Source organism: Musa acuminata, chromosome BXJ2-6 (genome assembly GCF_036884655.1).
Source record: "Musa acuminata AAA Group cultivar baxijiao chromosome BXJ2-6, Cavendish_Baxijiao_AAA, whole genome shotgun sequence".
Taxonomy (NCBI): domain Eukaryota; kingdom Viridiplantae; phylum Streptophyta; class Magnoliopsida; order Zingiberales; family Musaceae; genus Musa; species Musa acuminata.
Genome location: NC_088343.1, coordinates 4,887,246 through 4,900,683, shown reverse-complemented (window position 1 = coordinate 4,900,683; position 13,438 = coordinate 4,887,246). Strand labels below are relative to the sequence as shown.

Below are 13,438 nucleotides of genomic sequence, written 5' to 3'. Positions count from 1 at the left end.
ATGGCAATGTAGCCCTTTTTCTCCTTGTTCTTGTTTTATTTTGATGGTCCATTTGTCCCTCTCTGTAGTTTACTGGGACCATCTGCTTCTACACATTGCCTCTCTCTCTCTCTCTCTCTCTCTCTCTCTCTCTCTCTCTCTCTCTCTCTCAGTTGCAAACCACGAAGTCCCTCACTCACATCCAACTTTAATCTATTGGGCAAGAAAGGTGGATCAGAACACGCTTGGTTGAGCTGAGCACGAGCAGTTTTGAGCTCCAACACAAAGCCAAGCATATAAAGCAGTTCGTGGGGCCATTTTTGGTCCCAAGCATGGGATTCTTCTTATCGTATTCCTTTTTTGCATTTACTTTTAGATTGTACGAAACTGCACCAAAAAATGCCTCCCATCTCTTGAAGATACGTAAAGAGAAAGACACACACACCAATCCCCTCCACAAGACAACAGCATCCCACACCTCTCTCCCTGGCTTTGCTCTTCCGACTCCGATCGGCAACCTGCTGTTCCAAGGGAGGAGGATTTAGGAGAAGGGGAAGAATGTGCGGTGGTAGGTCCACGAGGGCCTTGGTTACTGGCCTAGTATGCTGCTTGTGTATCGAGCTCCTTCTCTCTGCATCCACGATTAGCGGAGGAACACCACCGCCGGTGCCTGTTGCAGTCGTGGCTTCAGCAAGAGACATGCTCACCATGAACAGGAGCTTGGACCCGCTCAATGCCTGCAAGAGGAGAGTGCCCAAGGGGCCTGATCCCATTCACAACAGGTACACAATACAGCTCACGATGTTTTCGCTTAAGCTTTTTGAGATCTACCGAGCTCTATAGGTTCTTTTCCTGGTGCTTGTTTGCACAACTTGTGATTGATTTCTTCCTGCTCGTTCTCGTCTCATTCTGAAATCGATGCGTAGCATATCTAAGGGAAGACTTTGTGACTGTTGGGATCGATGAAGCTGATACTGCATCGTGTCTATGGGTGTGCTTCTCAGGAGATTGGGGAGACTTCGACAACCTCCGGTCGAAGCATAGTGGTGCGCAAAAGAATGGAGGCTTCTGTTCGCAAGAAGGATTGCAGAGTGTGGGTCTCAGCTTGCATGTCTCCATGAAATGGGCCACCTTCAAAGACTCCTGAAACATTAGCCACGCATGACATCCTTGCTTTGCCGACTGTTGTTGAAACAAGCAGTTCGTTCTAGAAATCTTGATGTGAAGAGATTTGTCATCCTCTTTACTGATTTAGAAGGAAAGTAAATCTAAAACACTAAGCTCGATCACAAAAGAACAATCCTACGAGCAACTATACTACCATGGCTTGCCATGGAAAGATGAGCAAATCGAATAGTTTAATCTCTCTCTCTCTCTCTCCTCTCACTGCATGTGCATGTGTATGTGCGAGGATATTGATGTGGTTTACTGGCGGTGAGAAACGAGCAGTGTAAGGTCATCGAGAAAATAGCTTAAATATGCATGACAATTCATCTAGTCTCGTATCAATCGACTTAGCTATGGAATGACACAAAGCAGGAGGAGAGAGAACGTATATCCAGAATGGCAATTCAACTACCAAAGTAGCTTTCCCTTTTGCTTCTCTCTTTATTGCTTCTTTTCTTGCACCATCTTTGAAGAGACCGGGGAGCAAAGACAGAGTCCCAAGCAGCAGACCTGTTTCACGGATCAGATCTCAATCATGTCACCACCATCTCCAACCAGGATGTTCTAACACCTGCACAGCTGTGGCTATCGATTATATTTAATCTTCTGGGATATCGAAGCTCAAAGTTAGTCAAGATAAAATAATACTAAAAACATAAAATTACTATAAAATAATAATAATAATAATAAAATATTATTCTAACTAGAAAATCAATTGAAACACCATTCAAAATCAACCTCTTTTGGAAACAGTGTCATCAGATGTAGTTTAGTTTTTTTAATTCATTTTAATTTTAATATATCTAAAATACTCCTTTGCAAATGTATCAAAATATCTTTCTTTTTTTTTTCTTTCTTCCTTCTCCATTTCATCTTTTTTTTCTTCTCATCTTTTTCCCCCTTTTCGTAGGCAACAGAGTTGACAGAAGATCGAGTATAAAAAGAAAAATTGGGTCGATGATCGACATAATGACTTCCTCCTCTTCCGTAGCCAACAAAGCCGATGACGATCACATCAATGAAAGATCGACAATCAGTAAATTATTTTTTTTATTATTTTTTATTAAAAAAAATACGATGATAAAAAGAGGACTTTAAATAGTAAGAAGCTCGTCAAATAGTGGGTCAAGTTTTAAATTATGACCAAGACATATTGGCCGAGTGGTATGAAGTTTCCAAGTCAGCATGATTGATTCGATCGAAATGGAATCCGAGTCGAGTCTTGCACGAGCCAAGACACGATGGTGACCGAAAGGTTCGATTGCTTTTGTTCTATCTCTTCGTCCATTGAATCCATTTTGTCAAGTAGTGGGCCAAGTTTTTAGCCCTTTATTACGACCAAGACAACATGGGCGGGCCGTCGGTATGAAATTTCCAACCCAGCACGATTGACTCGATCGAAACGGAATCCAATTGGAGTCAACCGAGCCGCTCCATTACAACCAAAGACGTGATAGGTGATTGACGGTATGACTGCTTTGTTCTATCTCTCCATCGAATCCCTTTTTTTCGTTTTTAACATATTATTCTTTATTGAGATATATTTCAATTGTTTACAAAATAAAATATTTGTTGTAGATAAATTTCAACTACAATCCGAACACTTAAGACCTCTTAACTCGAACTTAAGTCTCTAGACTTAACTGCGTTGTTCTATCTCTCCATCGAATCCTCCTTTTTTTTTTTTTTTTTTACTAAGTTTCTAGACTTAAAAAATTTATATTAAAATTTTTATAATTATGAAATCAAAATATCTATCTCCATTTGTCCTAAATAAAAGCACAAAAATAATTGACAAAAAAATAATTTCAACATCTGAATTATATTTTCAGACAGCTGACAATATTGCGGGAGATTGTGACAACTATACGAACGTTGATATAGATGTTAAGCGGCCCTTGTCTCGATGCCAACGTAGTTGTCGAGTAATGCCGACGTAAATGCAGAGCGATGGTCTACTATGAGCCAAACACAGCCTTCCTTTGTAGAGCCTACAACGCGTTCGTCCATGGAGCTAACTTCCTCATGGCTCATCACGTCTATCAGGTCACCTATGCCACTTACCACTCCCTTAATGTTGGTTGTTGCATCTTCGGCGTAGGTCCACCCCCTCTGCACTTCCCACGATCTTGATCTTGTATCCTCCTCTTCGTACTCCATGGCCTCCTCATCCTCTAACTCTTGTCTTTCCACCTTCGAGTCCACAATAATACCTCAAGTGAAGAAGCCCACAGATCCTTGACAAATGACCATGAAGCGACCACACAAGGTGATTAAGGAAAGGGTGGCGATCGTCATCTAAGGTTGGAGACGAAAGATGGGGTTACGGAGCGGATGATGGTGCATGGAAGCAGTGGCTCACGTGGTTGACCTACTACACCAAGAAACAATCATGACCCTACCACTACAAGTGGCCCTCATGGCCATGTTGTGATTCGCCATCAACCTCCAAGAGCAAGATGCGAGAGCGGAAAGGGGCAGTTGGGCGACGCTTCGACAACCGGAGGTGTACTCCAAAGTTACGACCGTTAGTGTCGAGGGAGTGGCAAGAGGCATAAGTGATCTAGTGGACGTGGCAAAGCCACGAGGAAGTTAGTGCGGTGGACAAACGCGTTGCAGGCCCAACAAAGGAAGGTCGCATCAGTCTCGCAATAGATCGTCGCTCTTTCGTCTCTCTACATCTATGTTGGTACCGATGCAGATGTCGAGTGGTCCTTTCGTCGCTCTATATCTGCATCGATGCTGCTTTACATTTATGTTGATGTCGACACAATTATCACAACCCCTAACGGTGTCGTCGTTCATCACCATTGAAAACGTAATTGTAATATTAAAATTATCTTTTTGTATATTGCTTTTATACTTCCGCCAATAAAACCGATGACATTAGGAGAAATTAAATAAGATATTTTATTTTCATAACTATAGAGATTTTAATTTAAATTTTTTAAGTCTAAAAATAGAAATACTAAAAAGTATAACTGTGCAATCCAATACGAAGATAATCTATAATTAACCTAATGTTAAGCCCACGACGACCAAGACATCGTGGGCTGCCGGCATAAAATTTCTAAGCCAGTACGATTGATTCGGTCGAAATGTAATCCGAGTCGACCAAGAGCCGTTCCGCGGCCAAACGAAGCCGGTCGGACCGGACCGGACCGGACCGTGGCACCTCAGGTTACACCTTTCAAACGATGACGCTGGAGTTGACTCTAAAGGCTAATAGCTTACGTGTCTCACCTGCCGGTCGTCGCATCAGAATGCGGTGAGCGTCTCCCGATGTCCTCCAATCATATGGCAGGTAGGACGTCGAGTAGTTCCGAAGAGTACTCCTCAGCTCACTCTCAATCCTGTGGGCGCAGCATTTGAAGCTTTCATCTCCTTCGCACGCAGTACAGAGAAGGTCAAAAACAAGAGAGAGAGAGAGAGAGAGAGAGAGAGATGTCTCCGTAGCTCCAGCCGCAGGAAACGCAAAACCAAAAAGCACACGGTGGGCGCCTATGAAACCTTCGAACTCTCCTTCCAACGTCGCTTGCTTTTTATAACGCAGCGATGAACAAGGAACAAACACTTCCTCCACCGCATCCGCGATGGGATACGCCTCTCCTCTTGCTTTCTTCTTCTCCTCTGCCGTTCTCTTCCTCGCTTCCTTCCCCGGCCTCGTCCCTATCGGCATCGCCCAGCCCGACTTCTACGACCCCAAACGTGTCACCCAGATCTCTTGGCGTCCCAGGTGCCCATTTAATACCGATTATACGTGTAGATGCATGTAGTAATTTGTTGTTGGAGCTCAAACAGAGTTGGCTCTCGAACAGGATCTTCCTGTACAAGGGGTTTCTTTCTGACGAGGAATGTGATCACATCATCAAATTGGTAGGGAGATCCTCCTGTCTTTGCCTCTTCATGGCTCTAAGTTTGCGTTCATGTCCGCTCATTTTCATGTCAAATTCGAGCAGGCGAGGAGCAAGATGGCGAGATCGATGGTGGCGGACAACGGCTCCGGCAACAGCGTCAAGAGCAACGTGCGGACGAGCTCCGGCATGTTCCTCCAGAAGCACCAGGTACTTTTGTTCCCTCTCTTGGTCATCTTCCTTCTCGCTCATGGAATATTTCTATCGATTAAAAGCTTAGAATTACCATGGCTCATAAAAATCAGATTTTTACTACATTTTATTAGATTATTTAGTGTGGATGATCCAAGCTTAAGTAAAACAGAAGCTATCCTCCCTCAATTTGACTCCTTTAAGATATGTCCGTCTCTTTCTTTTGATTGGATCACTAGACTTTAAATGCTGATACCTACTGTTGCTCGAGTGACACAAAGTTTGCTGCTTGCATTTGAATAAGATAGGGAGTCTAACATAATCTTTCTCTTGGGACCAAGGATGAGGTAATCGCAAGAATCGAGAGCAGAATTGCGGCATGGACCTTTCTTCCAGAGGGTAATTCCATATGGAATTTGTATATTGCTCGATGTAATTTTTCTTTTTATCCTTTCTATATGTAATCAGCAACTCTTTCCGTAAAGCAGAGAACGGTGAATCCATTCAAGTACTGCGCTACCAGGATGGTCAAAAGTATGAACCTCATTATGACTATTTTCGTGATCCAAAGAATCAAGCACGAGGAGGACATCGATATGCTACAGTGCTAATGTATCTTTCTACCGTGAAAAAGGGTGGGGAGACTGTTTTTCCAAATGCAGAGGTAAAAGAAACTTAAGCTCTTGCAATTTTTATTTTATTTTATTTTATTTTCTACATCGTAGTTATATGCGACTGTTTCAGGGTGCTTCATCTCAGCATAAAGATGAAACCTGGTCTGAGTGTGCAAGAAATGGCCTTGCAGGTACTTTAATAAGAATGCTGATTGAAATGTTTATGATCAGCTCGATGTTCTGATGATACGTTTAAAATGTGTCTTTACCTTGTGGTTTGTATGCTTGCAGTGAAACCTCACAAGGGTGATGCTGTACTCTTCTTCAGTCTTCACATCGATGGCACAACAGATCCAGCCAGTTTACATGGAAGCTGCCCTGTCATAGAAGGCGAGAAGTGGTCAGCACCAAAATGGATCCATGTCAGGTCCTTTGAGGATCCACAGAGGACAAGCACAAGAGGGGATTGCTCGGATGCAAGCGAGTTTTGTCCTCGATGGGCTGCTGCAGGAGAGTGCGAAAAGAATCCCCTCTACATGATGGGAAACAATGAGACTGCTGGGAATTGTCGCAAGAGTTGTATGGTATGTGACATGTAGGCCATTCGTCCATTATAGTGACTTATTCTCGATCTATCCTTAGTCAATGAGGTGCACATAGAATTTGAGCGTTGTGATAGCAGATTAGTAAGTCTTTTTGTTTGCAAGAGGGATGAGAGGAGACTGATATTTCAAACAAATTATTATGATAACTTTTGAAAGTGCTTTTACGAAGATATGATTGCATCACATAGATTCCATGCCAATCTTATATGAGCTTAAATGTTTTATGTTTATGTAGCCATTCATATTTTTCTAACTGACGAATGCTTCATAAGAAGAATTAAATGCCATAATATTCTACTGCTGCTGAGTTAGCAGGCGCAGTTCTTGTTAAATCCTCTGTTTTGAATTGAGGAGAGCATGATGAGAATCATTTTACTACAAAGAAAGAAAGAAAGAAAGAGTAATGTTATTTAGATGGATTGAACCACCACTTAAGAAGCTTAGGTAAGTGACATAAGGAAGGATATCTTCATGCCAAAGGTTCATACGGTTGTAGAGATGCCAAAATGACAGTTACATCGCTAGCTAGGCTGCCTTGAATTGCCTAACTGTATCTTTCAATGGTCTCCAGCTTGATCTATGGCATTGGCTGGGAGATATCACAGAGCTGCAAAATTGCGAAAGAAAGAATTAATTGAAGACATCAGGCTTAATATTCCAGCAAAATAGATTATTCTTATGGGTGCATTAAATCCACATCAAAGAATGCATGTCCTGGTGCTTTGTGTCTGCACACCTTTGGATGTTTCCTTTGGTTCCCCCCATCCAGAAGACATTGAAAAAAATAATAGGAAGAGAAACAAAACAAATCATGGCAATAGGTAAAAGTTACTGAAATTTATTGTCAAATGACATACGAGCAACTAGCAAAAATTGCTTACTCGTGGGATCAACTATCCCTCTATGGCTCAGTATCTGTATTTGGCATGGGTCACCCTGAACAAGTCCAATGTTAACTCTCAGGATCACTAATCCGACAAATTTCTCCATGCTTAGTCTATGGACCAAAGTCGTACATTTCAAGTGAGTTTGCTACTCTTACTTTAGGATCAAAACTGCACCAGTGAAAAGAACAGAAATGATGTATTACTTCAATGTAAGAGGAACAGTTACAGGAGCACATTCATATGATCATCAGTGAGGCAGCTTAATGATATGCCACTACTAGTAAATCCTCTGATCAACAATAAGCTGGATGTTTAGTTGAGGAGACAGACAAAAGTGTAGACGAGAATGCGTGCCTAATGCTTGTCATCAAAAGAAAACCAGGACAAACCAAGAATAAAAATTCTGGGAATCAGAGACTGAAATGAATCAAGGAGGTTCATTCCTCTGCACATGGAATGGAGTTCATCAAACAAAAAAGAAGCACAAATTTTGGAAATATCAGTTTCCTTCACTTTATACTACCTTTTAAAAAATTTTGAAGAAGCGAAGTGTCGGAGTACCTGATATAGTCAAAGCAAAAAGTTCTTGTCAACATAGGCAAGTTGGGTACAGTTTTAGAAAACGTGGCAAGCAAATTCCGTGACTCAGTTGAGTTACCCATGTACTAGCTGGACATTGAGAGTCCAATTCATCAAACTCAAGGTTGCACAAAAATCCAAAGTTGGACCAATTTTTCTGTATTTTTTTAACAATATGTTGAATTGCATGAGTCATTTTAGCTCAGCCAAATATATATAGAAGTTTCTAAAACTACAAGAAAACCCTCAAAATTAAGATCATCCTAATTGTAAGTGATCCTTGGCTGATAAAGAAGAAAGGAAAAAAAAAAAAACCTTTAAAAGACACAATAGTAAAAAATGTGTCATTTTAACTAGTGAGCACCTAAAACAATGGTTTTGGTTGATGCAAGCTAAAACAATGTAGTGTCAGCTGAGACACCTACACAATTAAAAAGGACATAGAAAAATACAACTTGTTTGCCTCGGTTGGATTTAAAAATGGGCCTGAACTGGCTTGGGCCTATGGAGCTAAGCAATATTTAAGCCAGGTCAGGATGGAGCCATGTGGGCTTCTGGGCTTTAATTGAGCCAGCTCAACCAAGCACAAATGAGCCTTTTTGACCCAGACCAGATTCAGTTCAGTTCAATCTAACCATTCATACAAACTAAGACATATAATATAAGATCAACTGCGGCTCATCTGCTGATTTCTCTTAAATCTCATCAAGTGATGAGCCCCTCGCAACATGCTTCACATGACATTCAATGCATACTTCAATTTCTATCATATCACTGATTTTCATCATTGCATCCTCTTCAATGACTCTTCCAAAACCTTCTCTTGAAGGTCTTCCTCTTCGACACTACTATCGTAACCGTCTCATAAACATTACTGCCGTATGGATAATGGTGGCACTATTCTCATGAGATAATCATGGTGTCGCTCTCACAGGAAGGATTGTACCAGAAGAATGTCATAAGTAGTGGAGGGACAAAATGACGCATAACGGAAATAAAAATAGGAAATTACTACTAGAAAAGATTCTAGTAAACTGACCTGATAAGAGAGGACAAAATAAATCAACTCTTTATGGTGGAGAAAACCTTTACAATACCTGAAGATATTGGTTTTTGATAATTTCATAAACTTGGAGGAGGTCTTTATTTATACTAGTTCTAGGCTGTCAAACCTACCTAACTAACAATGTGGGACTATTGAAAGAAACATAAAACATAAAAATTAACAATATGAGATAAATAAAAGTGATAACTAGGATAATGACTTAACCAAAGACCGAAGGCACCAAGCAAAGGCAGCTAACCCCTTAATGTACCAGGTTGGACACCTGTAAAGTTGGTTTGCCAATCAGAAGGTCAAGCAGGTTGGCTGGCTCTGGAAATTGATGGATCAAGCCCCTTTAGTTCCAGGAACGAATGATGGAAGCACATGGTGACAACTCTGTTCGATGATCATCAAAACAAGAGGCTGATATTAAATGAATTTGCAGCTAGTTAGCTAGACTACAAATGTATCCTACAGCTTGGAAGAGAGGAGGCTAGAAACTTGCCTATTTTGAAGCAGTGACCCCTAAACTTGTGGAACATTGATCCTCAATGTCCTGGGACATGAAATTAAGACAGTCTCCTACTTGGGAAGGGCGCTGCCACTTGAAATAAGCATCATCCAGGCTTATCCGATAAGGGGCATCTCTGTTTAGCCCAGTAAAAGGTTGCTCAAATAGAGCAAAAAGAAACAGATGACATTGGATGGCTTTGTCCCATTGCTTTCTTTCTTTCTTTCTTTATTTATTTATTTTTCTGTCAGTGGTAGATCAATCTTTTAAGGGTGACCTAGAGAAAGAACCACCTTGGATCTCAGTTCTATTACTTGTATTTTCTCTCGTTTAGTGCCTTAGAAGATTATATCTGCGCTGGAGCAGAGACATCACAAACCAAGATTAGCGAAGATTAATTCTCGATCAACTTACAAACTTCAAATTACGTAGTTCAAAAATTTCATATAAGATTTTTCTAATTTTCTGCATATGCGAACAGAAAGAGTGCAAATTCATGCTCCACATAAAATTTCGTCCCCGAAGTATTTCATATAAAGAGCACAAAGCAAAAAAATAACTAGTCAACAATGCAAAAGCATGGCGAAGTACAACTAAGTCAAACGAGGGCACGATTAAAGTCCGCATTATGATTAGCACAAGAAATGATTCCCAAATCTCAACACCAATTAGACCAAAAAAATAGAGATAAAAAGGAATGAAAAGCTCAAACCTATATCGACCAATCGAAAACCTCCTCGGCGCTTTCCAGGAACCCCTGAGTCGCCTTGCACGAATGCACCGTCTGGAACTGATCGACGTGGAGCTTGCGGGTAATCCACCCCACCTGGAAGTAGATGTACTCGGAGGGAGGCAGGTCGACCTTGATGGCATCCACATCGAACCAGATGAGGAAACGGCGCACCTTGACGCCCTTGAGGTCCTCGATGCCGCCGTACTTGACGACGCCGGAGATCTTGGGCTCGTAGTAGACGAGGTATTCGAAGTCGATGTAGCAGGGGCCGGAGAGCTCGACGGCGAAGCTCCCGTTCTCCGCGAGGGAGAAGGACTTGACGGTGTCGGGGAGGAGGCCCGACGGGAGGCCGTACTCGGGGAGGAGGTCGTAGATGGTAGTGCCGGTGGGCGGGGAGCCGGGGGATTGGGCGGTGAGGGATGCGAGGAGAAGAGAAAACAAGAGGAGAAGAAGTTGAACAGAAGAAGGGGAGGAGGAGGAAGACAAGACGGTCATGGTGTTGGATTAGATGGGGAAAGGGGAAGGTGGGGGACGTTGGAAGAGGGAAGGAAGGGTGGTTTGGTCGATAACTTGGGGAGGTTTTCCACTTCAATTGGTATAAGGGCCTTTCTGGGGATCGTCTGGTGTTGACGCAGAGGAGAAAGGGACAGGCTGCGGATTTGGCCGAGACCGACACCTGTTTCACACCTTTGCCGTGTTTGTTTGGAAACCTCTTTTATAGTCGTTCTTTGTTGTTGTGCGTAAAAAATAAGGCGATTTATTGGGAAGAAAATAGCGATTTAGTATTTGGGCGAATTCTTAAAAAAGAAAACACAGATTTAATTTTTTTTAGAGCATTATAATTTTAAAATTTTTTAAATAATATTATTTTAAAATAATCATTCTACCTTCATCGATCATCATCTTTCACCCGATCATCTACCTTCATTGATCGTCCTCCTCGGATCATTCACCTATTGATCGTCCTTTTTATATCGTCTATATAGATAAAATTTTTTAAAATAAATAATTTTTTTTAAAATAAAATATAAAAAATATAGAATAAGTAATGCTATAAAATTGATATATTAAAAGAAATGCTTATACCTTAAATTTGATAGCATGCTCATTTGCTTATATTTATGATTATTGACCATGATATATTTATTAATAATTTTTAAAAAAATTAATTGTTATTTATTATCATTGTAAAATCATATATAGTATTATATCTTAACATTAATCTTAATGGGTCTTCTTTGGAAAGATTGAATGAGAGATTTTTTAATGCTATTTTATATGGTAATAACAAGCTGATGAGTTTAGATCATATTAATATCAATTTAAATATGTTTATTTTTTTATTAATGTTCTAATTAACCTAAGTAAAATCTCCAGTTCCATCTAATTAAAAATATCACTTCAAACTGCATCAAGTATTCTTACTCTTGTTTGTAACACGAATTAGATATGATATGATACAAGCATTAATCATCTGACGATTGTATCGAACATATACAATAAAATAAAGAGATGAATGCATGGATAGGCTTACAAATCCTGAGCCCTTAGATTGGTAGAACAATAAAACAAAACCTTAAATATTGGATTTTGATAGACTCTAGAAATAAATTATACATACTTTCAATATATTAGACACCTTAAATATTGTATAATAATAGTATATATATATATATATATATATATATATATATATATATATATATATATATATATATTTCAAAAAAATCAATTCGACTTCCATTCTTTTTTTTTTCTTTCGTTCTGAACCTCTTTTTTTTTTTTTTTGTCTCTTTAGCTCAGTCAAAAAAAAAAATGATCTTGATCTGATTGAAAAAAAAAGAGAAAAATTGGATCGATCAATTTGATATTTAAAAAAAAAATAGAATATGATAAAAAAAAAACAATTACCCGATAAATTATAACAAAAAAGTATCCTTTTATTCAATATCAAAGCCACCCAAAATGGAGCATGAATGTTCATCGACTACAACCGCAAGAGAACAATTGAGATCATGTTCAGAAACATCATCTCAAAGGCACTGCCCCCCTGCCATAACTACTGCGGAAGGAGGCCACCAGCGAGAGCAGCAAGGTGAAGCAGCGTCAGAGCAAAAACAAGACCCCCCGGCGCAGCTGTAGCAGCGCCACTGGGCCCAGGGGAGGCCACGGGACTGGAGACGTCCCCCTTGCCGCCAGTGGCGGGACGAGGGGATGCGGCGGGAGAGCCGGAAGGGGCAGCAGAGGACGTGGGCTTGGGGATCCTGATGTCCACCTTCTGGCCGGCTTCGCAGTGGCCGGGCTTGCCGCATATGAAGAAGTGGTGGCCGTGGCGCTTCAGCTTGATGGAGTCGTTGCCGGAGGTGTAGGTGGCGATGGGCGACGCGGCGTTGCACGCCTTGTAGTTCTCCCTCCTCACCTCCAGCACATTGTGGTAGGTGTTGTTGTACTCGAACACTGCCAATGCAAAAGCCAACGCACGCATTAAGATTAGGATATGCATCAACAACATCCACGGATGAAACGTGATCGCTGCCACCAGAAAGCTTCGAGTTCGCCGTCCGGACAAGTGGCAGCCATGCATTCAAGCTAACATCAGAAACGCCATGACCTTAACCTTGGTCAACCGTCCGAGTCATAAATCTTTGACCGCAATCAATTCCGACATTGATCGGTTTTTCGTAACATTAAATGAGTCGAAAACAGCGACACATCCTCTTCTGAAACCATTCAAGCGAAGTGTTGGCTTTGGAGAAGAAAAGAAAAAGAAAAAGAAACGAAAACCATCATCTAATCCCTGCAGCAATTTTAATCTCTTGGAGAAGACAAAGCACGTCAAAGAATGGAGAGGTCACGGAAGAAACTCGCCTACGGTGTCTCCCTTGTGGAACGTCTTGGAGATGGCCCAGGCGGTGTAGTTGGGACTCCCCATGGTGGTCCACCCCACCGCATCTCCGACCTTGTAAACGACGGCCTGTGACAGCCCCACCCCAGCGGCGGCGACCACGAGCAGCACCAAGATGTCGGACATCGCCATGGCCGAAGCAGCAGCAGCAGCAGAAGAGAAGATGAGTCGGTAGGGAAGGGAGACGGGGCTCGAATTATCTTTCCACTCTCCTCTCGCCCGCGGTGGCGCAGCACTTATAGAAAGCGTTCAGTAATACCCGACGTCCCACATGCCCGTAATGCCCCCCTCGCTCCTTAGAGACAGCAAGGCAAGAAGAACCGTTGGATTTGGACGGACGATGATTGCACCATCCGTGCCGTGACCT

General features: G+C 41.5%; 3 protein-coding genes across 5 annotated transcripts; 1 reads left to right on the top strand and 2 right to left on the bottom strand.

Moving 5' to 3' along the window:
* The first annotated feature begins 4,667 nt into the window (after window positions 1–4,667).
* LOC135614355 (probable prolyl 4-hydroxylase 6) lies at window positions 4,668–6,594 on the top strand. Its single transcript, XM_065111646.1, has 7 exons — window positions 4,668–4,882; window positions 4,965–5,022; window positions 5,106–5,210; window positions 5,534–5,591; window positions 5,681–5,856; window positions 5,937–5,997; window positions 6,098–6,594. Exons 1-7 carry the CDS (start codon window positions 4,740–4,742, stop codon window positions 6,403–6,405), a joined length of 909 nt encoding a protein of 302 aa, XP_064967718.1. The 5' UTR covers window positions 4,668–4,739; the 3' UTR covers window positions 6,406–6,594.
* A 207-nt stretch (window positions 6,595–6,801) lies between these two features.
* LOC135614357 (uncharacterized) lies at window positions 6,802–10,798 on the bottom strand. Of its 3 annotated transcripts, XR_010487500.1 has the most exons (4): window positions 10,146–10,798; window positions 7,454–7,466; window positions 7,293–7,347; window positions 6,802–7,018 (listed from the first exon to the last, which is right to left on the bottom strand). XR_010487500.1 is itself a non-coding variant. In XM_065111648.1 (2 exons), the coding sequence occupies exon 1, from the start codon at window positions 10,659–10,661 to the stop codon at window positions 10,146–10,148; it is 516 nt and encodes a 171-aa protein (XP_064967720.1). In that variant the 5' UTR covers window positions 10,662–10,782; the 3' UTR covers window positions 6,802–7,018. The 3 variants fall into 3 exon arrangements, 1 of the variants encoding a protein (XP_064967720.1); XR_010487499.1 differs by having other exon boundaries at window positions 7,293–7,466; XM_065111648.1 differs by lacking the exons at window positions 7,293–7,347; window positions 7,454–7,466 and having other exon boundaries at window positions 10,146–10,782.
* Window positions 10,799–11,894: 1,096 nt separating this feature from the next.
* Window positions 11,895–13,286, bottom strand: LOC135614356 (mavicyanin-like). The gene is made up of 2 exons (XM_065111647.1): window positions 13,035–13,286; window positions 11,895–12,623 (listed from the first exon to the last, which is right to left on the bottom strand). Exons 1-2 carry the CDS (start codon window positions 13,201–13,203, stop codon window positions 12,226–12,228), a joined length of 567 nt encoding a protein of 188 aa, XP_064967719.1. The 5' UTR covers window positions 13,204–13,286; the 3' UTR covers window positions 11,895–12,225.
* Window positions 13,287–13,438: the final 152 nt, after the last annotated feature.

What these genes read in the sequence shown, in the direction of transcription:
- LOC135614355 (XM_065111646.1), top strand. Translation starts at nt 4,740, where the DNA reads ATGGGATACGCCTCTCCTCTTGCTTTCTTCTTCTCCTCTGCCGTTCTC. An exon ending in CAGATCTCTTGGCGTCCCAG is followed by an intron (nt 4,883 to 4,964) that starts GTGCCCATTTAA and finishes GCTCTCGAACAG; the next exon opens with GATCTTCCTGTACAAGGGGT. An exon ending in GTGATCACATCATCAAATTG is followed by an intron (nt 5,023 to 5,105) that starts GTAGGGAGATCC and finishes AAATTCGAGCAG; the next exon opens with GCGAGGAGCAAGATGGCGAG.
- LOC135614357 (XM_065111648.1), bottom strand. Translation starts at nt 10,661, where the DNA reads ATGACCGTCTTGTCTTCCTCCTCCTCCCCTTCTTCTGTTCAACTTCTT.
- LOC135614356 (XM_065111647.1), bottom strand. Translation starts at nt 13,203, where the DNA reads ATGGCGATGTCCGACATCTTGGTGCTGCTCGTGGTCGCCGCCGCTGGG. An exon ending in CCACAAGGGAGACACCGTAG is followed by an intron (nt 12,624 to 13,034) that starts GCGAGTTTCTTC and finishes TTGCATTGGCAG; the next exon opens with TGTTCGAGTACAACAACACC.